This window comes from Empidonax traillii, unplaced genomic scaffold (assembly GCF_003031625.1).
Source record: "Empidonax traillii isolate 1590-97213 ecotype Southwest subspecies unplaced genomic scaffold, ASM303162v1 scaffold576:size640842, whole genome shotgun sequence".
Lineage (NCBI taxonomy): Eukaryota > Metazoa > Chordata > Aves > Passeriformes > Tyrannidae > Empidonax > Empidonax traillii.
The window spans coordinates 3909-30485 of NW_020955769.1; the positions used below are offsets into that span (position 1 = coordinate 3909).

At 35.0% G+C, this 26577-nt stretch overlaps 1 protein-coding gene across 1 annotated transcript in view; it reads right to left on the minus strand.

Moving 5' to 3' along the window:
• Positions 1 to 2943: 2943 nt before the first annotated feature.
• Positions 2944 to 26577, minus strand: part of DNAH8 (dynein axonemal heavy chain 8) — a 127548-nt gene continuing 103914 nt past the window's right edge. Inside the window, exons 80-93 of the mRNA XM_027898070.1 lie at positions 25694 to 25815; positions 23524 to 23642; positions 22029 to 22231; positions 21012 to 21085; positions 18696 to 18848; positions 16048 to 16203; positions 13895 to 14011; positions 12688 to 12789; positions 12142 to 12302; positions 7501 to 7657; positions 7141 to 7293; positions 6858 to 7047; positions 3916 to 4037; positions 2944 to 3435 (exon numbers count right to left, since the gene is read on the minus strand). Coding sequence (XP_027753871.1) covers positions 3148 to 3435; positions 3916 to 4037; positions 6858 to 7047; positions 7141 to 7293; positions 7501 to 7657; positions 12142 to 12302; positions 12688 to 12789; positions 13895 to 14011; positions 16048 to 16203; positions 18696 to 18848; positions 21012 to 21085; positions 22029 to 22231; positions 23524 to 23642; positions 25694 to 25815 — 2117 coding nt within the window. The 3' untranslated portion in view covers positions 2944 to 3147. The remainder of the gene's footprint in view (positions 3436 to 3915; positions 4038 to 6857; positions 7048 to 7140; positions 7294 to 7500; positions 7658 to 12141; positions 12303 to 12687; positions 12790 to 13894; positions 14012 to 16047; positions 16204 to 18695; positions 18849 to 21011; positions 21086 to 22028; positions 22232 to 23523; positions 23643 to 25693; positions 25816 to 26577) is intronic.

Below are 26577 nucleotides of genomic sequence, written 5' to 3' on the forward strand. Positions count from 1 at the left end.
CTGAATGCAGTGTTAATCATTAGAAAAGGAATGAGGGTTTGGCTTTGATACAACTGGACCTGCATCAGAAATACTCTGCTTCTGTGGTGCACATACAGGTATCAAATCTTGGTTTAGTATTTCTGATGTCTGCACTAGGAGTATATATAATACCAATGGCTTCTAAAGAAATATGAAGGAGAGACTGGTCATAGCTTTGCAATTACACTCAAGTATTAAAAAATCAGCAGAAATATTCCCATACATTTGATATTTGCATCCACAGAAATATACTTACATACTGATGACAGAGGTTCTTCCAGACTATCAAAATACAATGAATTAGTTTAAATATTAAGAATAGATATGATCTTGGAACAAGCTCGTTTCAATCAGTGGTTTTATGAGATTTAGAAACCTGAACAGAAAACAAATCCTCTCCCCTCCCACCATTTGCCAGCTCTTTTCCATAGGTTTTATTAATGCTTAGCCATTTTTACATAAAACCTTATTGCACAGCCATGCTCCAGGCTTTTTATGAATCATCACCTAAGAACAAATACTCCTGTGAAAAGTATCTTGACATACCAGCAGATCAATGACTCCCAATTAATGTGTCCACTCTAAAGCAACAGGAAAGAGTGTGCTTTCTCTTGTCTCAGCTGCTTGAACTTACCTCTGAAAACCAGAGGAAATGGGTAGGAAAATCCTTCTGTGTGACAGTTCCATCAAGGCAGGAAAGAAAAATATACACTGTGGATGCTAGTTCTGGACATGTTCTTTACATTCTCAACCACAGATCTGCATGAGTTAGGTTTTCTCTCCTAGAGACTAGTTAAATGTCGTGTGTCAAGTATTTGTCTTTTTTTACCATGTTAAATATTTGTGTTTTGCTGACATGGTATTCTTGTCTTTGTCAATTCAGGCACCACAACACTGTCTCACAACTTAAACAGCAGTAACTTGAATGACAAATGAGCATAAAAAAGTTCAGAAAGTTAACCTGTTTAGTTACTTGCAAAAAACACCCCTGTGTTAGAGCTAATTTAGGAATTTGAATGCTTAATACAACATCCTGAAGGTATAGAGAATTCCTGGGAGTGAAGTCTTAACTGGAGGTCTTTAATTCCTATTGATTATGACAGCTGGAAAGAATGACTTGTGAAGATTCAAGTAATTAACTGCACCTCGCTAGATGTTTGAAGAGCCGGCTGTAAACAAATGAAGTGTAAGAACAAATACTATGCCACAGATGACCAGCACATGAAAATACTTCATAAATATTCTTAAAGCATGCAGAAAACCAAAAGAGCCTTCTAATACATAGTAATAGACTGTTGTTGTCACAAAACACAGATTATTTCCATAAATTAACTGCAAAGCTATATGGAAATTAACTTTCACTGTAACCTGGGAGTAGTGAGCTAATGCATAGTATTGAGGAACAAGAATGGAACAAACTCCTAGACAGGCTCAGAGAAGATGGGAAATGGTGATTGGACTCCGACAAATGGAAGAAGTAGATGCTTTTAAGAATCTGCTGCAATATGTGATATAGCTGAGATAACAATATAGTACTTATCTCTATTCTTGAAACTATTTTAGATGGAGAATAAAATCATCTTCTGTGTAAGTTATATAACTTTAGCACATTAATTTCCACTTTCTCTGCTATTTTCTTCTACAGACTTTCACTTGTAAATGTGACAGTGCACATCTTCCACGTGTGGAGGCATTCACAGGGTTTCCCCATTGTAATTAAGCTGAAAGGCTAGACCAGAAAAAAAAACTTTAAGCATGAAAACATAATAGTTATTGTTCTGGTTTGGGGATGGGGAATTTCACACCACCCCCCCACCCCCCCCCTCAGCCCCTACAGTGAGTAGACTGGGCATCTGCAAGAACACAGGAGAGGAAAAAACCAGGGCAATGACCCAAACTGTCCAAAAGGATATTTCATACAATTTGATGCCATATTCAGCACCAGAGACTTCGGGCAGGGAGAAGGGTAGGAGATACATTTGTTGTTGTTGAATCTGTCTTACCAAGTAACCATTATGTGAGCTGAGGCTCTTCCCAGAAAGTAGCCAACCATCTGCTGCCAGTGGGAAGCAGTAAATTAATTCCTTAATTTGATTTGCTCCTGTGTGAAGCTTTGCTTAACTTATTAAACTGTCTTCGTCTTGACCCCCATGTTTTCAAGTTCTGCTCTTGCAATTTTTATCCCCCATCCTCTGGGGCAAGGCAGCAAGGGGCAAGCAACTGGGCAGGTACTTAGCTATTGGTCAACTCACCACAAGTACTGTCATCAATATTTTGATTACTTGGAGCAAAATCTCTTACAGCTGCAAAGTCAGAATTTATTTTTTTTTCCCTTCTGTGCAGGTATAGTTCTGTGGTACAACTTTTAAAAATACAAAGAAATTGTAAAAGTTATCTAACACCTTAGCTGGTTTCTTGTATTTGGACCTAACTAAGTCTAGAGAGGAGAGAGAAGAAATGATTTACTTAATTGCATTTGGAGATCTTCCTTTTTCTTACTCTGCTCACGATTTTGTGTCTATATATTGTTATTTTCTGTATGCCAGGATATCCTGGGTTGGTGACCTCCCGCAGAAAGCCACAGGATTCTACCTGGAGGAAGAGCCTTTTACCATCCCACCAGATGACCAGGACTTCAAGTAGTAGCTGCACTTTGCCACAGTAGATGCATTTGAACTTTCTTGAGCAGTAAAAGGAAGAACAGAGTCCAGTCATGGGATGTAAATGAAAAACTCTGTTGCCAAATAAAGGTGTCTGAAGAAAGAAACATGTCACTGAAACACAAGCTAAAAGTTGTATATGCGAAAGAATATGGAAAATCAAAGTTTTTCTTTTTTAAGGTTTAACAACATTTTATTTGACATTAATTGTATTATTTCCTTCTTTAAGTAATACAGTAGAAACATCAAAGACTACAATCAGTGAACTTATTTGGAAAACTTTAGGACTATCAACGAATAGCCAAGGCAAACTGAATTTACTGAAAGCAGAGAAAAAAAATCAGTAAGCCAAGACTGAAATGAAATTTCTAGTATAATGACAAATAGCCACCAAAACAAAGCAGTAGAAGAATAATTTGTTACCTGTGCCATATATTCAATTTCTGTTCTGGTTATGAAGAACAGCTTACTTGATGTCACACAGAAGAGCCACTCCTCTCAATATCCAGTGGTCTGGAGACTTCACTGTCTTTAAATAGACCTCTGTAATATAGTTCAAATCTGTCCTCATGGGCTTTTTGTAAAGAGGACATACATAGAGCCTGGGATCCCTAGGTTTGGTTGAATCAACAGCAAACATATGCAGCACAGGCAGCTGGACAAAAAGAACCTTTGGTGTAGATTCAACGAGGATGCTTCTCCGTTTCTCCCAGCCTGCACCTTCCAAGTAGAGCCCATAGATATATACTCCTTCCTGTGTGAAGGGTAAGCAGACACACCACATGAAATAAAACATCTGTTTTCTAAAATGACCTATTGTCTTAAACCATTAAAAGGAATATATGTTTTATAGTAAAAAGTATCTAACATTGAATCTTTTCAAGCTATTTCATCTTAAACTATAATATCATCCTTTTTCAGAAAATAATGCTACTGAAATGGATGGCAATAAAAGTTGTTTAATAAAGTCTATATCCTACAAAATTTCATCTAAAGCTTACTATAAAGAAAAAAATCAACAGGTGGTACAATTAAATAGTTGTTTTAATAAAATTTTTTCTAACTTAAGAAAATAAAGTCTTCATACTTAGTATTTGTCTTCAATGCTGAGCAAAAGCAGCAAGGTGAAGGCAAGAGTAACTTTGTCCTCTATCAATCCAATATAACTCAGTGATGCCTAATATAAACTAAATACTAAAATTAATACTGAAGCATTTCTGCATGGTATACATACAGGAGGAGGTGCTGTGATTTCTTCTCTGGTTTGCTTTAGCACTTCATTATGTACTGCAACTTTATCTAAAGCCCAGTCTTTATGTGCTCGAGTTGCTTCTTGTTTCATGGCTGTCAGGAATCCTTGAGAAATTAAGCCAGAGATTTAGTAATTATCTCACATGATCAAAAAAAAAAAAATATCTTGTTTGGTTATAAGCATGATGCTGCACTGAACTTAGAGTTCTATTGAAAAAAACCACCCAGGTTAAGATAGAAATATCGCTTTGGGACCAAACTGGGAACAAATGACAGAAGTGGTATAGAATGCATTACACCAAGAAAAAGATTTTTAAATGGCACATACTCTTATGGGTTTTTTTTCCTTTTTTTAAATTAAATTTGTCATTAGAGGTAAAGGGCTGAATAGTTTAATCGCAAGGGGACAAATAACTAGGCAGCAAAGCTACAAAAATGAAAACACTAGTAACAAATACATGGTCATTTCTATGTGTGTCAGAAGATGCCAATGGAGTCCCTAAAAACTCAGTAGCTGCTATTTTATGTCACTGGATGAAGAACTACTTGGAGTTGTTGTAAAGAAATTAAGGCAAAGAAAGAATTTAAAATAGAGAACTGCACGCTTTAGAATGAATTTCCTGGTAAGCAATATTATGAATACAATAATACTTCATATTTTCATATATTTACTTCAACCCTATACATAGCATGCCTTTTGCACTTAGCAGACCTCTCTCCAGCTGCGAGACTACTCCTTCTTTTGAATGCAGATGATGATGCAATAATCAAGTTCAAGACCCTCTGTGTCTCAGGTTTGTTGGCTAATAGGCTAAATGTTTCCTTTGGTCAAGAGAATTTTGTCCCTTGCACTATGCAGCACCTGCATAGTGCTGCTCTCGAATCACCTGAGATCAGTGTGCTTACCAGCTGTGCCATTTATGATACCAATGGAGTGATGTTTTGACTGGCATCTCAATACCATCTTTTAATTTGGATGTGATCCAGGCACCTCAACTGTTTATGAGAGTGACTCTAAATTGATATTAGTACTTTCCACTGTCCTGGTCACAGGAAGCCCAGTAGGAATAAAAGCATCACAAAGCAAAGATAACTCATAAAATATTCAAGAATTTCAGAGGTTAATCCTAATTGAAAAAACACCTCATAGCTGTTACACAGAAGTTTGTCACAAGAATTTTGTATGGACAGTTGTGTAAACTAAACGAGATTCTTCTATGAATACACACCTAATAAAGCAATGGAATTTTTACTCATGGAGATGGTTAAAATTTCTTTTTTCTTTCTCTTTCCTCTAAATGATAAATATATCAAGCTATAACAGATAATGACAGGTGTTTAGTTGTACTTTGCACCATATCTTTGATGAATTTGAACAAACTATTCATGAAATAACCTGTGAAATGGGAACATTGAAAGCTACATTTTGATGATTCCTTGTGAAGGATAGGTAACTGCTGTAAATGATGGTACTGTTGCACATTCATAGAATCACAGAACAGTCCACACTGAGAGACCACCAGGTGCAACCTTTCATGGGAAAGGGAGACTAGATAAGATTATCTATCACTGACCAATTACATCTTGAGAACCTCCAGCAATGGGGACTCGACCATGTCCCTGATGAGGTTGTTTGTTGTCCCAGTGCTCTTACTGTACTGTAAAAAGTCCTTTTGTTGCTACTGTAACATCTTGTTCAAGATTAAAGCTCTTGCAACTTAGAGTTTGGAATAAGTTAAACAGTTTTAACCACAAATAATATTTTCTTTAAAAGCTGGATAAATATCATAGAATCAAAGAGTCACTGAATATTCAGAGTTGGAAGGGACCCACAAGGATCATTGAGTCCAACTCCTTATCATTAAGTATACTTTCTACAATGTCAACAAGATAAATTATTTATTAACTACATGTTTTCCTTCTTGTAATATAAAAACTGCATTTGTGGGTCAGATTAAAATACCATAGAATCACAAAGCATGGTTTGGGTTGAAAGGAACCTTAAAGATCATCAAGTTCCAACTCCTCTGCCATGGGCAGAGCCACCAAAAAAAGAAAAAAGAAAAAAAAAGGCAAAACCAACAAAAAACAAAACCCCACAATTCCCCTAGACCATGTCCCATCCAACCTGGCCTTGAATACTGCTAGGAATGAGGCATCCACACTTCTCTGGGCAACCTGTTCCAGTGTCTCACCCCCATCACAGTAAAGAATTTTGTCATATCTATTCTAAACCTAGCCTTTTTCAGTTTAAATCAGTTCCCCCATATCCTATCACTAAAATAGTTGTGAAAAGTTCCTCTCCAGCTCTCTTGTAGCCTCCTTTAGGTACTTCACAGTGTTCATACAGGCCCACGTCTCAAGCCTGTCCAGGTCTCTCTGGCTGGCATCCCTTCCCTCCAGCATGTCAACCACATTGCACAGCTTTGTATTGTCAGCAAACTTGCTGAGGGTGCACTCAAGCTCATGTCCATGTTGCTGACAAAGATGTTTCACAGCACCAGTCCCAATAGCAACCCCAGAGGATTGCCACTGTCACTGCTCTCCACTTGGAGACCACCTGTACAAGCATTCTGTCTCTGACACTACACAAAGGCAGATGCTTAGTGAAATAATATTACAGCAGGCAAAATGACACATAAATCCTTTCCCTTCTATGTTCTTCCAGATTCTGGAATTTTGGAGCTTAGGGATCTCACAACTCAAAGGTCAAGTTTGGACAATCATGTTTATGGCTACCATTGGACCTGTTTCCCATGACTTTATCTAATCTCTTTTTTGAACCCATTTGTCTTTTGGCTTCTATGACATATTCTGGCAGTAATGAAAATATCTTTTCTATGTGTAATATTAAATTAGATATGCAGTATAATCATTAAATTATTATTACATACATTACTACTCAAGTCCTTTCAGTACCATTACCTTGTGGATTAAAGAATCCAGTTATCCAAAACACATTTGGTCTTCCTTTAAATATCCAAGTAGACAATTGAGCGTTTCTGTCCAGAAGTTCAGTAAACCAGAAGCCAAGTGTGGAAGACTCCCAAGATACTCTTTTCCATACTTGAGGAATTCGAGCATCATACATGTTATCAAGTGCATCTCTTAAATTCTAAAGGAATGAAATAATAATATCCAAAGTAAAGTAATCAGGGTAATAGTTTAAAACAGAATATTCCATATGTAGTAAATGAGCTTTACTCACCTCACTCATAACAATAGTTCCTTCTATGGCTAATTTCAGATCATTCAAACTGCTGCGGACAATGGTGATCACTTTCTGCATGCGGTCAATTTCTTGACGAAGAAAAATATTCATAGAGTTAAGGTGCCCCATTTTAACCAAACGAGCTTTTACCTAAAATATAAAAGCATAGAAGGAATTCCGTTAAGTCTAAATTGTTGAAATGCTGTGGTCATATACAACACCTTAACTTTCAGTGTGTCCAGAAAATACAGCTACTAGCTATATGAGCTTCCGTTACAGTTCAGTGTTTCTTTTTTGGAATGTCTCACGTGAAAAATCAACAGAGAAAACAGTAAGACAAAACTAAAATTATCTTGCCTCATGAGGTATGTAATCTGGAGGAAGTTTCTCTAGCATGTCTTCAGCTAAACGATAAACAACCGATTCACGAGTTTCTCCAGGACCTGCACCACCTTCTTTAGGCTGAATGTTGGTAATAGTATCTAGAACATCAGCTGATGTATTTCTTTGATATCTGAGAGGATAAGAAATATGTTATAAATTACATAGGGTTTTTTAATAGTTAGTCATAACTTTGTAGAACACACAACCTGCTAGTTGAGAAAAAACATAGAAATGTCATCAATCAAATCAAAACTCACATGAAACTGTTTTCCTTGGCATCCTGCAACAAGTTTAACTTGAACTTCCCTCTACACACCTTGTTATACACTTGATGTTTTTCTAATTGAGGGGTAAGAAGGAGGTCTGCAAGCTGAGATTGTGAGGTGGCAGAAAAAGCTATCACAGCATTTCTAGAGATTCTTAGGGAAGGGAAGAAAATGACATATTTCTGCTAAGAACTAAATACCTATTTGCTGGGAAGAAGTAACAAAAATTTTGTAAAAAGAAAGAATATTTCTCTCAGCTAGTTTTTAAAAGTGAAATACAGAAGAAGGAAAAGGTGGAGGTATAACTTTGCAAGCTACCCCATTTATTAATTAGTAAATTCATTCTGCTTTGAAGTATTTCTGGATTAATGATAAGAGATGCTGGATTTACTACACTGTAGGTTGAAACACTCTATTCTATAGTGAAGCTTGGGCAGTGCTAATGTGAATTTATGTTCTGAGTCAATACAAAAGAAGTGAATTAAATTTTTGTGGCATTGGATGATAAAAACAGTAGACCATGTCGATCCTTCAATACAAGCAGAATTATAGGAGTGTTTTTGCTACAGTGCTATCCAGTGGCATAGAGCTATGAGAGGCAATAAGAAAGAAAACTTAAGTGTGTGTGTGTCGATACTGGAGTACTGGCAACACCTACTTTTACCTTATGGAATCAGGTACATGAGGAACATACATCATGAGTCTGATGTAGGACATAAATTTACACTGATTCAAAGCAAAGTTTTGCATGTCAGTTTTACTATTCAACTTTCATACAACACCCATTCCTTCTATTACTTTGTCATACCTAATTATGTAAGACATGAAACCAAGGATAGGACATGTGAACTCCTAAAGCATCTAAGCTTTGGAGACAGTATCACAATAATGAAGAAGCTAGGTACTAGTAGTTAAAATAAATTTTTTTGTGAATCCAATTATAAAGACTATAAATCAGAAATACTGAAGAAATACTACTGGGAGTTTGCTTCTCAGGGAATATAATTTCTGCTTCTAAATGTAGGAATGGTGGGGCTTCCATGGTTTTTAATAACCCTTGACTTTAGACTCAAAACTCTCAACCTTTTTTCCAATTTATGGCCCCATTTAAAGAATGAAAGATTTATTCAAGACCACATATGAGCAGCAAAGATAAAATAAAATTTCTCTTGGACTCGTGACTTCATTGCTAATTTGGATGACATACTGTGGCTGTAACCTTTGTCTGTGTCTTGCTGATTTAACAAGTAGTGATAAGAGAGATGTGAACGTTCCTCTTCACACTGTGAGTACTGTTCTTCCAATACTGCTATTTCATGTAGAAGGAACAGGTTCCCCGATTATTACTCCAATTAAATTATAATATATTACAGTATTATAAAAACAGTCTTTCCCCAAATCTACACAAAAATAGAAATAATTTTAAAAAGAAAAACTTTGGGGAAAGGGAGAGAATAGTTTTTGAAAAATAACACTGAAGTAACAGAATCAAAGGTGAGTTATATTTTTTTCTTGAATCACCCAAGGTAAGAATCTTCTGAAGAGGAGAAATTATATGTATATTGTAAAATTAAAAATTACAGTTTGAACAAGAAGACTTTTGTTGTAAATAAAACTAGAAAAGACAAAAAGATGTATCTCAATGTGCGCATAATTAAAAATAACCTTCCAGTGTGAAAGTGAGACTAAGATTAAAAAGAAGAAAATTCATTTACATACCACTGGGACACACTGAACATAAAAAACGGCTCTGAAACAAAATTTTTCTGGGCTTTGGAAAACTGTTAGAAACTTTCCTTTAGATTGTAAATAAGATGTTGAAGTACAGATGCAAACAATAACAAAAAAAATCTTCTCATAAGTTTGTAGAGGAAGTACCCTGTTTCTGAGAAGAAAATCAGTTATACATGATGGGTTGACCCTTAGCACATGTATATGTCTAAGTGCAGATGCCTACAAACCAGATTTTGTCCAGATAGCCCAATTTAGCTTATCTATTTTAGATGTCTGCTTTGTGATCAGTGAAATTGAACTTTACAAGGATTTATTTTTCTCTGTTACAGTAAAGGAAGTCTTGGGTAAGCATAAAGGAATCTACAGCAACATTAAGTTAATCTCATTTATATTGTCAGTGTTGCCTAAAAGTAAGTATGTAAGATAAAGCACTCAGTACCTGTTTATATTGTTGTTCCCTGAAGTAGTATTGTTAAGTAAATTGTGTCATAAGATGAAAAAAAAATAATTAATTTTCTATGAATTTTGATTTATTCCAGAAAACATTATTAAGAATATTTTCCTAAGAGTTTGGATGTGAAAATGTAGCACATTTCGATAGATGGAGTCTGTGCCGTCAGGAATTTTCTGTACTGGAAGTCAAAACTGAGAAAAAAATGCAGTGTGACAGGAACATTGCCTCAGCTTTGCGTAGAAAACAGCAATATCTACTGCAGCAGGGTGTTCAAAACCTTACATTCACCAAGGGACAACAGGAGATTCTTCTCTATCTTCACTTGGTTAATAGCAGCTTGCAGGAGCTTTACAAAAATTCAGTTACCTATAAGACTTCAGTAGGGAACCAAGTGGGACGGGGTTTTCACAGAAGATTGTCAGAATATTCCTTTCCCTCTCAGGTACCTGTTAATGATGTTGTTTTTGCAGAGGGTGTGATTCATATAGCAAGTTAAAATGATTCTCTGACTTCAGGTGTTAATCCTAAGTGAAAGCATTGAAATTCAGTGATGCTTTACAGTTGGAACCAAGGGATCGAGCTTTTGGCTGAACTGTAAAACTGTCACAGTAAATTGGTGAGAGATAAGGGCTTTCTTGTCCTCAGTAATAGGAACCTGAAGAGGTTCTGGCTCTCTTAGGGTTCCAATTCTAGCAGTTAGCCTTTTGCATACAATGAGGTGACTTGATAGGATATTTTAAGGAGAATTTGAACTTTTTATATTGTATGGGATGCTAATCCATTTGGTTTGTGTGTCAAAGATGAAATTCAGACACAGTATCTGTGCATAGTTCCCTGTAACAGATTGTGATTAAACACAGAAAAAAACCATGAAGCTGTTGAACATTTTCTCCAACTCTAAAAAAATACCTATAAAGGAAAATCTTAAAAAAAAATAGAAAAAACACAAAAGGACTGAAGTAGCAGGAATATGCTGAGGTACCAAATGTAGTAGTAGTAAAGAGAAATCAAAGCACCGCTCCTATTCACAAAAGCTCCCCCAACAGTGTTAGTCCAAAGTTTCCTCCTATAAATTAGCTCTCCTACAAGCCTAATTTTGGATCTAAAGCAGGTCTCTCTTCAAGACTTTGTTTAGTTCTCTGTTAAATCTTGGCTCTTCTATAATCAATTCTGCAAGGGAGGTCTTGCAAGTACCAGAGAATGACTTGAAACAGAATCTACTCTTAGATTCTTTTCTTCACAAGTATATATTAGCAATGGTATGTGCTAGGCAGAGCTGACAATAAAACTGTGTACTGTTCTCACAGCATGCTTAGAATACTGGGCTTTTGATATGCATCAGCATCATCTCAACTTTGCATCATCTCAACTTTGAGACTGTATAATTGTGGGAAATTATTGTTTTGTCCAAAAATGTTATATTAGGTTTTCATAGCAGCTCTGCGTTTGAATAAGATTTGTTTTGTTTAAAAATACAAAAAAAGCTACATTAAAAAACAATGAATGTGGACATAATGAAAATGCAATAATTCATGTCAGGATTATTGTGAACTTCAGTTAAAAAAAAATGCTCATATCTTTTCACAGGGTATGTAATACTAGAAGGAAATAAAAGTCAAGCTGTTACACGGGTTATATGGAATGAAAGTGAATCAAGCCAAAGTTTAAATGAAGTTGATGCAGTTGAAAAGTCTTCTTTAAATAATGGAAATGGCAGGACTGACAGCAACAACAGTTTTTAGTTGCATCCAAAGGCATGCTTGTAAAGAAAATGACAATCCAAAGAACCATTTAACGAGTGTGCACAGAAAAATAATTTACTACTTTGGAACAGAAGGCAAATATTAGAAACTTTCTCTAACTGAACTGTATGGAACATTGTATCATATGTTCATATAAAAGTTTTATAATTACTTCAATTTAAAAAAAAAAAAAAAAGTAAAACCGCAAAGACTAAGTAGCAAGAATGCCAAGGGCTTCAAAACAACATGTAAAATGTAGCTGAAGATCCTGCACTCATAACCATGTGCATACACAGAAAGTGTTCACATGAATCCTAAATTTCCTATGAAACATATTTTACCTGAGCATTTGATAGGGACTTGTTTCCAAACACTAAAAGAAAGGTTCTCTTTTTTCAATGCTTTGAGACATACTTACGTAATGTCTGCATTAGGATGGAGACCAAAGACCTCTGGGCTGTCCATGGCAGGGAGTAACTGGATGTATTCAAAGTACTGTTCCAGGGTTTTGCACACTGGAATTTTATATCCAGTGTAAAAACAGAAATCGCTCTCAAACATATTTTCATTAAACCATACCTGTGGAAAATCCAGGGGAGAAAAAAACCCCAGCAATTACTTTGCTGCTTAGAGGGGGTTTTAAATCTAATTTTTATTCTTGGACAATTAGGGTTCTTATTTCAGCTACTACGTCTAATTTTCCTTGAATACAGAAGTAAAACATTAAAAATTCTGTCTGCTAAGTTTGAATTTCATCTAAGTCTTTTTAAGTTTCTGCTCCTCACTAAGGAGGAAACTAGGGGAATAATCTTACTGCCAAGAATGATGTTTTGAAAAATTAATTTTACTTTGAATAGTCTTACAAACTGGTGAAACATGTATTCAGCAGAAAGAAGGTATTTTGATTTCTGTATTGCAACTGTTAATAAAAATGACAAATAGCTGTATTTCCAAGGTCTCCTACCCTTGCAAAGCAATTAAGAAGACGCTTATCATAGTCATCTGTGACTCGGCCTCCATATTGTACTTCTCCAATCATGTAGCGTACTGTGTTCCATGATATTCCCTGGATGCAAGTAAATGAAAGACTGTAGTTATAATATGTAAGAAGAAGGTGTCCAGTAATTTCAATATCATCTCAAGCTCATAAGGCTCTGAAATGCAACCTGAACAGATCATATGAAAATAATATTTTCTAATGTATTTTCTGAACTCAACTCTGTAATTTAATATGAGAGTTGGGCTTCATCCTGCTATTATAAATAGATAATCACAGAATTATTTAGGTTGGAAAAGACCTCTAAGATCATCTAGTCCAACCTTTGACCAAACACCAACTTGTCAACTAGTCCACAGCATTTAGTGCCACGTCCAGTCATTTCTTTAACACCTTCAGGGATGGTGACTCCACCACCTCCCTGGGCAGTCCATCACAATGCCTAACTAACCTTTCTATGATGACATTCCTTCTGGTGTCCAACATGAACCTCCCCTGATGCAGCCTGGGGCTATGTCCTCTCATCCTATCTCTAGTTCCCTGGGAGAAGAGACCAACCCCACCTGGCTACAACCTCCTTTAAGTAGTTCCAGAGAGTGACGAGGTCTCCCCTGACCCTCCTCTTCTCCAGGCTAAACAACCCAGCTCCTTCAGCCACTTCTCGTAGCATTTACTGATTAGAAGTAATATCTCATTACATATCTCAAATATATATAATTTATTTCATTATTTCTTGTGTGACCTGAAATCACTCTGAGCTGCTACTGCATCTCCTCTTTCTCCCCACTCCAGCCTACCCCTTCTCCCTATTTCTCATCTTTCTCTGCTAGCCAAGTGCTGCTTCACAAGGAATGGCTATTCCCTGCTAAGCAGAAAACCAAATGGTAGCCCTTTCCAAAACAGATAACATATAGACTTGGTAATTTTAGATACAGGAGTGAAAAAAACCAATATCAAATTCTAAAGTTCTTAAAAGCTACTTATTTTTATATGGATAACAGCACACAAAATATTTAAGCTTAACTGTCTTCAAAGAACTTGAAATTTTGATCATTAGAGGCTACACTGAAAGGATAGCAATGAATAAACTATGACAAATAGTAACAGGAGGAAAAAATAATTGCTGATGCCATACAAAGCAATTAAATATATATATGCAAATTTTAGTATATACCTTTCTGATGTCACATTTTTTTAGGTGATTTTGTATAAACTGAACACTGGCTGTAAAGTCTGCTGAGTTAAATTCATAGGGAATATTCCAACCCAGAGGCCCAAACTTGCGTCGCTCCTTAGGAATAAAATTAAAACCAAATATATTTATGAAACAACTTATAATTTTCTTTCCTTATTGAAGTTCAATAATAATGATAGTAACAGTTGAGTAAAGAATTGAACTGGTGAAGAAAGGTAGCAGATGAAACGGTTTTCAAACGTCTGTAATACAGTTAATATTAAGTTACACCATAAGGGATAAATATTTATAGAAAAAGCAACAAAATAATTTATTGCTAGCTTTACTAATCAATGTATCAGTCATAGGTTTGCAATGTCTCATGTCTATTTGGATGATAAGATTTTTATATTAAGTAATTAATTCAGAATTTTACAGTTTTCAACTTCTTTTTCCATATACTGTCTACTAATGATAGCTTCAAATTTTCAATCTCCTATATTTATGCTCAGTCATCCAAAGGCTTCTAGGTTGCTGCTTTTGTCTTATTGTTTCAATGTATGGTTTCAAAATTCACAACTTTATTATAAGGCTGCCACCATTACATTATTCAAATTTATTATTTCATACCTCCTTGAAAATAAAATTATACCAGTTGTAGTAACGGAATAGTTGACTATAAAAGTAGGAAACTACATTCTGTAGCCCAAACATTTTAAACATTCAACATTATTTAGATTTCTCACAACTTTCTTACAGCCACCTCAGTTAAATGGCTCAATGATTTTTATTCAGAATGTAGAACAAATTAATCCAAGAAATTAAGAACTAAATTGCTGAATAGTGCTGACATTTATTAAATGCATAAATGACATTTTAAAATTAAATGATAACATATTTATCAGAGTTTATATTACCAGGTCACCAATGACTGACAGTCTTTGACATCTGAAGTAACATTTAGGTACCCTAGCTACAATATTTAAAAAGATCTAGAATTGGAAAAAAAAGCCCTTTTATTTTTCAAAATCAAATGCTGCTTATAAGCAGATGAGACAGCATTAACAATAATACCCTGCAGAAAGGTAAAATGATTTTCTGCCAAATTTTATGAATTACTTCTTAAGCTGTATTTATCATAATGATCTTGTCACCAAAAGATACTAAGAATCAGTCAGTTTAAAGGCAGAACAATGTACATTTTGCTTACTGATTGGCAATTAATAAATAGAATTTCTTAACAGATGAATAGCTGTAACAGTTTAAAAAATACTGATGGGTTGAATAAGGTTAGATCTTCTAGTTCCAAAAGAACAGTATAATCCTGAGGCAGCACACAGAACAGATTTTTCACTGTTTTAAAAGGTAGAAGGATGAAAACAATGCAGAATACTGTATCTTAATAGGGAACATCAACAAATTGTCTTTCTCTCATCATCTCCCTATACTGAAAATATGAGATGCTCAATAGAGCCCGAGGCTCAAACAGTGGTTTATAACTATTTTGAGATCCTTCATGAAAAGAAGGTGCATTCAAAGAGCTCAAATTTTTGGTATGTATTATGATCTCAAAACTTATATATCTTTAGAGTACAAAGTATGGATATCATTGTTCTCACCCTGGAATTAATGTAGAAAACACATTGACACAGATAAGATAAAAACAAGATGCAGAGTGATAGAATTTTATTTAAATTTAGCCATCCAGAAAGCAGACAGCTACCCTAAGCAAGGCATCTGGATTGCCTTTTAAAAAAATGGACAGAAGGAGTGATATACCTCTAGAAAAATATTCACTCTTATGGAAAAACAGCTGCTACAGATCAGCCAATTTTCTGTTTCAAAGGGCTTATCTATTTCTATTGACTACAGAAAGAGAAATGTTTCCCTTACACCAAATGACTACCTTTTGGTCAAACAAGGTCAGATGAAAAAACCCCAAATTCTAAAGGCCCATAGTATGAAAATTGTTTAAAATTTAAAAATAAAAAAATAAAAAGAGAATAAGGAACCTTGAGATACAGATTATAGAAATTAAACCTTCAGCCCTGCAGCATGATACTACAATAAATATCAGAATGTGTTTTTTCAGGAGTCTCTATTAAAGTGATTCCATATACTATAATACTATTTGCAAACTTTTAAAAAAATACCTGAACAGTAGAATGCAGGAAAGCTACAGTGTAAAGCAAAGGTTTCCACATAGGCAGGTTGCTTGCATTTAACAGATCCTGACTAATTCCAGAAAATGTTCTTTTCAATCCAGCACGCATCCCTTGGGGAGGTTCATTTGTGAACTTTATAGCAATCTGTCACGTGAAAAAGATAAAGGAATTGGATTTGTTTACTGAAACACAAGTAGCAACACATGAAAACGTCACAACTATTAGTTATAAATAAAACGTAAATTGCTGAAGCATTGTAGAGATAAAGTTGATATGTAGCTATAAATTGCATAAAATGAGTACACAGAGTCATAGAATAGTTTAAGCTGGAAGGGCCCTTTTAAGGAGGGACCATCTCATCCAAACCTCCTGCAGTGACATCTTCATCTAGATCAGGTCAGTTAGAGCCCTGTCCAACCTGACCTTGAATGTCTCACTGCCCTCATTGTAAGTAACTTCTTTCTTATATCTAATTTAAATCAAACCTTCTTCAGTTTAAAACCAGAACCCCTTGTGCAATTGCAACAGGCCCTGCTAAAATGTCTGTTCCCATCTTTTTTAAAGGCCCCTTCGAGTATTGGAAGGCCACAAGGTTTTCCCAGAGCCTTCTCTTCTCCAGTCATACTAGATAAGGCCACAAAGAATTTTGAATATAGATCTTTAACTTACATTGGTCAGAACCATTACTGACACTTGCCTATGGATCTGAGAATTTTCATCAATGACCTAGAAGCAGTCACCATGTTTTTCAGAAGGAAAGGGTTCTCTATCTCTACTTCAGTGACTGAATTATGGAAGAGAACTATCCAGCATATATTACAAAAACTATGTTATATTTCTGGTCCCAGAACTTCATAGTAAATACAAAGAAATCTCACCTTTTCTCAGATCAGATCTTTGTGTTCCAGTGGCTACTCTGGACTCTGTGGTTATGTCTACAGCAGTAAATTAGATTTACCAGAGAATATTCCCAAGCACTCTGGTCAGCAGGCATTGAATCCACATTTGTGATACTAAATTGCCACAGCCTCTTAGTTTCATTCAAATTGCCTAGTTGAAATAGTGGCTACAAAATTTTAGCTGTCAAACCATACCTGGAAATTATTTGGAAGAGTGCTAGTGTACAGGTTTTCATGTCAGAGAATGTTGTAACTACTTACGCTATGTGCTATGGCATTCCAGTGCTGGATAATGTTCATGGGAAACACTCCAATCTATCAGTTCAGGCACAGACTGGCCTTACTAGAATCTCTGTTCCTTGAGACACTAACAAATGCTGGAGGAACCCAAATAAAAACTAAATATTTTTTTGCTCCGACAGTATGTACTTGTCTGTCTGTCTTGGATAACATGGTAGCATGGACAGAAAGGATAATAAATGCTGGGCAGCCCATAGGCAAGGACCAATCTGCACATATGTACAGTGTGTTATGTTCATGTGACTGTTGGACTGAATGGGAACACTTAAAAATCAGTGTTTCCTCAGTTCGGAGGATATCCTCTTCAGTTTCTGATGAGCCCTCTATATTACAAAAAAAAAAAAAAATCAAAGCAAGTTATTCTCTTCCTTCTTCTGAGAAGGAGCTTTGGTTTGTCAGTTATACATTTTCTGGAACCCCTGAATGTGTTAACATTTTAACAGGTAATGTGACACTATAGATCGGGTAATCACATTTGAACTATTTGAGATAAACGCAGTGAAGATTCATCTAGCAACCCTCTCAGTTCTCTAGTCTCACTTTTAGCAAACCATATGTTTATACACCTCACTGTTTATAAACCCTTGAAGATGCAAGATGAGTTTTTTCTGTCGAGAGAATATGTGAGGTCCATATGGCTACCTTTCTATGTACAGTCCATGGTGACAGACACTTGTTACTGGAGGTTGTCTCTAGATTCATTCAAGAAAGGAACACTTCTTCCCTTCTCATCCTAGATACCAAGTGTGGTATCTATTTTTATTCAGAGAGAACGAGAAACACTAAGGAGACTTCCACTGCTTTTAAGAGGAAAGGGAACACAAAAGTGTCAACATACAGCTATTACAGTAGATATTAGGTAGCATTATCACCCACTGTGAGAGTGCTGGGAACCACCATCAGTGACTTAAATGTACTTTGTAACAGTTTAGGCAATTTTCCTGGTACTGACGAAAAATGTATCCTTGAGATCTACAAAACAGCCATTTATAGTTCATCCAAAGAAAAACAGGTTACTTCCTGGTATAGGATGTTCTCTGAGATGTATTATCCATGTGTGTTCTGTCCCATTTACACTTTATCTCAGATAAGGGAATCTGTGAATCTCTCTCTGTAAGAGACTAACTAAGAGCAATTGTAGGCATTAATCTGTCCACAAGGCATCTGCTTGGCCAAAAACGGATACAAGTAAAGCCAAATAGATTTTGTTCAAGTGTTTCTGTGTATAGAATTAGTGTGGAATCACACATACATAATGCATCTTCAAGAACTTCCAGTTATGGGTAAGTAACCCTCCTGTTTAAAGTGATATTTGCATTGCAAGGTAAGCCCATTTTTTCTTGGGTTTTGCTTTTTTCCCCTCAATTTATTTAACTGCCACTTATAGGATTAATTTGAATAATTTTGATGGCATCTGAATTAAATATTTGAACAAACCTGTAGCAGCGTAATTGGGAATTTAGGATGTTGCTCAGTAGTTATCCAAACTCGAAATGTGTCATTCTGGATCTCCGCAGTAAGAAGTGTCTCCAGTAGTTCATCCATGAAATCCAGTCCAAGATGACAATTCTGAAGTAGCACCCAGCCTCCCTAAATAATAATATCAACTATTACCATATACAATTTAGAACAAGTCATTCATAACACTAAACTGTCTATAGAAGAATCAGTTTGGTTTTCTATGTAATTTTGTTTTTTACTTTTGTTCTGTTCCTGAATACATATTATCATTTGACATGCTAGGATATTGGCACAGCTAAATCAAGTAGGAAAAGTTAGAACAAAAGTTGTTTCCACCAGACACAATATTCTAAGTAAAGTATCAGTGCTATCTAGTGGCAAAAAGTAGTAGTTCCTGTAAGCTCCGAGCAAAACACCAGTAAGAAGCAATCCTTCATCAGAGCCAAAAGAATGTGAGTGGAAAAGTAACAGCTGAAATTTCTGGAATGTATCTTTTTTTTTTTTAAACTGATTTGTTAATAGCATAATCTAAAGTAATTGTAAAGAGGTAGTAATAAGACTCTGAAAGTTTACAACTGCAATTAGTTTATCTGCAATAAAGGCATTTGCATGAAATTCAACCTCTGCTTATTTTGATCTTATTCAGCTCTCAAATTGCATGAAAGCTCTAGTTTGATTATTATCTCTCTGAACTTCTGCTTATTCAATCAGCTTTCTTAGCATCAGTTTTGAAGGCTGATGAATCAGAAGCCTGATATTAAAATGGGACATGATTTAATCTCTTCTAAACAGTGATGTGTGGATTTCATTACAGCTTGTAATTTCATTTCAGCAATTTTGTTTTAGGTAATTTAAAAAGAAATCAATAACTTTTGGTGACAAAATATAATAGAAATATTTATGGTGAATTGATGGATATTTAAAAGGAGTTTTTTTCTTTCTTTTATTGGGATTCACTTATTTGAGCTCTTTAATCAATAGGTTACATTTTCAAATGAATCAGACTTAGTTTTTGAAAATTTGAAAAATTCGAAAAAAGAACTGTGACAGAGCACAGCAGTTTTAATTATCTTATATACTCTTGGCTAAAGATACAAAAAACACCCAGACAGATATTTGTCTTCATATTCACTACTCTGGTTTGTAATTTCAAATCTGATGTTCACATAATCACTGCCTCCATAAAATCTATGCAGCACTACAGCACGTAGTTCAGAAATTGTTACTAGTAGCTCTACTGGAATGCTGTTCAGAGTATTCTTATGTTTTTAATTAAGGGCAAAACAAAGGAAGGGATGACCATTGCAATGAACTGGAAGTTGACAATGACCATTCTAGACATCCAAACAAAGAACTATGAGATGCATGAGTGCATTTACACACAATAAACAATGCCATTTGCCATAGAGATTTCTTTTTTCTCTTTTTGCAAAGTGCTGTACATCTATATTCCAATACTCATGTTCTGCTCTCTATTAGTGGAGATATTCTAGGCCTCCAAAATACTAATTCCCCCCATAGTTTGCAGGAACTATGGCTGTATGTCTTCATTTGCAGCACCATCAACAATTCTTTGAAGTGTTCAGCTGACCAGGAGGTCCCACCTTTACACTGTAACTTTTACATTGTATTTGAGGTTTAAATTACCATCTTTCTGTAGCTACTACTTAGGTTTTTCATGTTTTTACTGTTTGAGCATATCATCTGCCGTAACAAAATACATTATTCCATTTAAGAGAAAAATTCTTATATATTGTTTGGAAATTGTTAGACATTCTTGGGACTAAAAGCCAAAGGACTGACAATTAAAGAAACAAATAATGGACACCAAATGGTTGTGAGTAAGAGGTGCTCTCACTAGCACAGATGTGAGGAAAATAAGAAGCAGTATTAGGAGGCATATCCTTCTGTATTTACAACTTTAATCTTTGTGTGCACTCACCACTTTATCTAGTAGAAGCTATGCAACATCTAGGTATCTCTTATAGGAGAGGGGAAAAAATGAAAACAATATTCCAGTAAAGAGTGGGATCTGCAGGATAGGACTAGGACTTCATGTCATTTTACCCTTGGATAACAGTATAGAGATAAGTAAGGAACGTGCTGCTTTTGAAAAGCTGCTCAGTAGCACTGCTGCCACAAGTATTGACTTGGACTTCACTGTCACATACACATCCCACAGGGGAACGTTTATGAACTCAGGCATCCCAAAAGACAAGTTCACCCTGAGATATCCTTGATGGTAAGATGAAAATATTAAAGAGATTGTGTGCTAAAGAGTTTTTTCCCCACCTGTTCTTTCGACACCTCTATGATTTTGCGTGCGTGAACTTCTTGTCCTTGACCCATAGAGATGGTCCTACATTCTACAACGTATTTGACAATACATGATTAATGTACTTACATTATTGAAAAAAAGTAAGAATTTCAATTCAGTCCAAAAAACAGTGATACAAATACATCACAATTAAATACATTTTATGCAAAAATATATACATACAAAAGTAGAATCCCTTCATCATCATAGTATGCTACAATGTATAAATTTTCTAAATACTGAAATTTTGTAAAACAACATTGAAATATACATCCACAATATTTACAGAAGTGAAAAACTGTGATGAATATTACTATTGTCAATGTGAATTTGTGCCAAATTTTAATGATGCTAGATTATTTGAAATATGAACACAGATTTTTCTCAACATGTACATAATGAAGGCACGTAAATAAGCACAGTGCATACTAGTAAAATTGCATTTGTGAACATACTAATATGACTAATACAAAGAATACATCTATCTACTTCCAACTCAGTTTGTATGCACAATTTTCCAAAACTTTCATAGAATATAGACATAAAGTCCAGAATATACAAATGCAGATCTTGTGGCCTTTTTTTTTTTTCAAAGAAAACTTGTAAACAGATTGATGATTTTTACATTATCTGCAGTTTAGAATTAAAGCAAGACATTGCCACCATAACAAAATTTAAAAAAAAAAAAAAAGAAAAGAAAAAAAACCACAACTGTTGGACAGATAGGGATTTAAAAAGTTATCATCACTGCAAAGAATGATAACAATTTATAAAAAAAATAGAACTGAAAACGTTAATGTCCAGCTTCACACAAAATTATGCTCAGCATATTGTCTTTTATTTAAAATATTATTTTATCTCTAAGATTATGGTTCAGGAACAAAAGAAGTACAAAGGAGTTTAAGAAATACTCTCAGAAAAAAATATTTCTGGAATTACTTACATTGCCCCTCTGTATCTTAATATTAGACAATAAGTAATTACTTTCATACCCAAGTTAAGCTTCCTACACAAGGAATCAATCTGCATAGTTGGGTCAGATCCCATAGACAAAAAACAGATGAGAGGTGTTCGTGGGTCACTTTCTTCCCAAGTTTTTTTTAAATTCAAAATAACTGGCTCTGTATATTTCTCATCCAAGGAACTTGCAATATATTTCCTGGCTTGGGAAAGTGTTCGGTCTGGACACCAAGACCTAGAAATTAAAAAATATACAAAGATAAAAATTCACTGCCTCTTCCTATTCCTAGAAATTCTATTTTTATCAACTAGAGGGTTTTTTTCATAATATACATATATATGTATGTATATATGTATATGTGTGTATATATATATACATACATACATTCATATATATGTTTGTAGGTTTGTCTTTACAGATATTATAATAGACAGAGCTGGTGGTCTTCCCCCTACTTTCGACTGTTCAATACTTTTCAATTGCTTACAATTTTGCATTGGAATGTTCTGTTCTAGGTACATTTATAAGCTTGGGACATTCTCCATTTTAAACAGAAATTTTGTATCCGAGAACACAAGCAGGGAAATGTAAGAGATTGGTTTTGCCCTTCAGTAAAATTCTGCAGATGATTCATTGCGTCTGTTAGTCTTTTAGGATACAGACTCAAATGTTTTGCACTGGATTGCATTTGTATTGGGAATGAGTATTTTTCCCATGGAAAAAACAAACAAACAACCACTTTTGGATAAAATATATCACTTAAAAAAACTTTCATTTGTAAACTTTCTACTTAAATACTTAGGATTTAGGTGCTTCCCTCCCCCTTTAGGTTGTGGAGCACACAACAATGTGGTATTTCCATCAGATTCTAGCCTTTTTTACTGCACGGGTTGAATCTGCTCCAAAGACAAATCATGGTCTAGTAAATAATGTTGCTGGAGGTTTTTGTAGCGTCCCTGATTAATTTGTTGCAGCACTTGGAAAGTATACAATGAATGTAGGAAGATATGACTTCATGAGTAAGGCAGCTGAGTGCTGCTTTGTGGAAATCCATTTTATCCCAAGCTCTGCCACAGAGATCTTACATGATGCAAAAAAAGTAATTTGTAGCACGCTTTTCACATGGGGCTTTGGAATACCTGTTTCCCATTTTCACATTCTTTCCTTTTTTTTTTTTTTTTTTTAATTACTTGTTTAAAGGTATTTAAAATACTTAATTTTTAAAGAAATTAAATTGAAAACTATTTGAATGATTCAGCTTTTCCATGTGCTTCTCACGGGAGGCTGCAGTGTGGTTCCCAGTTTCCATTTGTCATAAAAGCAAAGCTATAAAAAATATTTTCTATAAATAACTTTAGATGGCAGAGGATAGCTCTGAATAAAATCATATTTCATGTGAGTGAATTAAATAATATTTAGTGTCAACCAGAGAGAATTAAAATTACACTATTATGGTAATAGCATACCAATAAATTGAGACACATGATGCAACTGTGTAATTTCCAAAAATTTCTGAAGATGCTCACCTGATGAGTAAAAGCTTGCGAAAGGTGTCAAGTGAATCACTGTATCCATCAGGTATAATTTCTTCCTCAGGAGCATCTTTATCAAACCAGTGTTTCCATGCCTTATCATTTGCTGCTACCTAAATTTATTACGTTAACACACGTATGAATATCTTTCAGCTGCAGTAAAATTCCCTTGTAAATGTATTATTAATGAGAGGCTGTTATTTATTAGGATGTATTACAAGCACCATTATCTATAACATTTAAGACATATGCCATGTGAATTGCTACTAAAATATTACAATTCATATTAATTAAAATATTACAATTAGTATTAAGATGCAGGCTCTAAAGCCAGACAGTTATCTATGGATTTCTTTGCCAAGTAGCTGCTTGAGAAAAATCAACAATTAGCACAAGGTTCTATACTATAAGAGGAACATAGTATGAATAATTCCTTTTGCTCACAAAGTATGAGGAGGACCAGGGAAATCTGTCCCAGTACAGTCCAGCCAGCCAAGAATCACAAAGTAAAAGTAACAGATTCTGGTACGCTTTTGACTTGACAAAGAACAAATCTGACCACAAACATGATCACAATTTTAGGCACTTCTTAGAACCCATGACCTAAGGGGACAAGGGATACCAGTGGACAGAACACAGTAAAAATGCAATTGAGCATTTAATGAAGTGACTGAGAAGTGCCAGCTACTACAATATTCTCAGATCACTGGAAAGAGAACAAGGAATGCACTGGTAAGTGATTAAAAAATGAGATGTCTATATTAAATTAAGCCAGGCATCTGCACACGGAGACTTATTTTTTAGAGGAAAAAAAAATGAAAGTACCAAGAAAAAAAGAAAAGCTCAGCAACCTTTTGAGATCTGCTCTTTTTTCTTACTTTAACTAATTTTCTCTTTATATCTAAATGAATAATTATAAAGTTGTATTTAATATGATAAGTAAAATAGAACAGCATATCTACTGGATGCAAATAATTAAAAATATTATTTCCATACTTGCATTTTTAACTGATATCCTAGTTGGCTTCCTCCCATATTCGATCCCTATCTATTACTAAAATCACCTAATTGTAACTTTTCAACTTGCAACTATATGAAAAATATAAGACAGTGGTAAAAAACTACTTTAAAATAGAGGCCTTTGGGGTTAACACGGTCACCTAAATATTTTGGAGTCTAAAATTTTGTTTGCACCAATTCTAGCAAAGTCCTGGTGAAAGGACCTTTCTAGAAAAGTGTCCTAACAACCCAGAGTGAACGACTGAACTAAAGTTCCTCCAACTTTCTCCTAACTCAATATCCTAGTTTGATACCTCCAGAAACCAAAAACTGTAGAAATTGGGCTGGCATGTGTCTAGATCTTGCTTTGATACAGAGCTAAGAAACAGCCAGGATCACTTCCAGATAACTATTTAGCTAAAATCTCTGCTACTCTTCAGGGCAATAAATGCTATCACAAAATGGACTTGGCTGACCAATGCCTTAACAGCAAGAAGAACTTCGTGTCCTGGCTATCAGCCTCATTAACAAGGAGTGCTTAGGAGTTACAGAACAAGAAATGCCTAGGAAGTGTTTTAACTACACTGAGAAAAAAAAGATAATTTACCAAATTGAACGTGTCACAAGCTTATGTGCATATAAGTTCATGTATGGCTCAATAAAAACAAATAATAAGTTTATAGTTAGCTCACTGTATCTGAATAACGTTAACCTTAAAATGGAAATGAGCATTTAAAAACAAGCAACAAACAATTTACTCAGAAAAACATACCAGGCTTAAGACAGATGATGTCGTAACTTGGAACATGACACTCAGATAAATTTTATGAGTCATTTTGATACCTCAACTGTTTACCCCTTCTACTTATTTCTGTCTCTTTCCCTGCCCTCCATTTTTGCTAATTATTTGCTCCTGTTCCTTCTCTCCCCTTTCTGCCTCAATTACTGTAATACAAAGTATATTAAAGCAAATAAAAAATGTAGAGCAAATAAACATACCCCCAACTCATGCTACCTAACTGCTGATCCCTGTGCCATTACTCTATATCCTCTCTGGTCTTGTTTTTAACTACATCTCTGGTGCATTCCAAATGCAAAACATGGGAGTACAGTTATGATGACGAAACTGGTTATTAACATCAAAACAATAACTAGCAAATATCACCTGATCTAAAATTTCTGAAAACTGTGGAAGTTTGTTCAGTTCCACTAGGTTTAGCCATATCATGTCAAGAATCCAGCGGGATGGCTTGGGTGGGCAAGCCTGTAGATCCAAAGCAGCACCTCCTGTGGATAAAAATATTCTGATAAAGTACACATGATATTCCAGGGATCAAGATACTTCTTTTTAAATTATGCTTTCTGACCTAAGTAGCGTTTCTTCTGGAATACTAATTGTACTCTTGTGTAATTAACATTTATTCCATACCAAAGGATAATTCAGTCTTCTTAATAGACCTCTCATAGTTGTTGGAAAGCTACTATTTGGTCTTCTCTAAAGCTTTTCTTCACCAAACCGAAAAACTCCAGTTCTCTCAGCCTCTCATCTTAGATCACAAGTTCTCCACAGTTTGTTCTTGTAAGTTTATACTATGATACTGATTGTATTTCAAGTATTAGAAATTTTAATAATCTCTGTTCCTTTTCATTTGTGCTGAAAATATGCTAGAGATAATTATGTATTCATCTGAAAGATAAAAATATTCCTCTGAAGGCCTTCGCTTAGTCATTCTATTTTTTATCTCACTATTCCTAAAAATGAAAAGAAATTGAAGTGAAAATCTTATTTTCTCAACTGCAAACTTCTACCTCTTTTCTAATGAAACACATAGCTATAATATCTAAAGAATGTCATAGGTTCTTTATGAATAGCAAAGTATTCTCTTAGGATCATTGGAAAAAAAACCCCCATGCACAACAAGAAAAGAAAAAGCCTGAATAATGGAATCAATCAATTCTAGACCAGCTTAAAAAGCACAAATTATTTGAAATAGCATATATAAGGCTGAACAGCCAGCAGAACAGTAGAGGATGTTTTACATCCTCTGA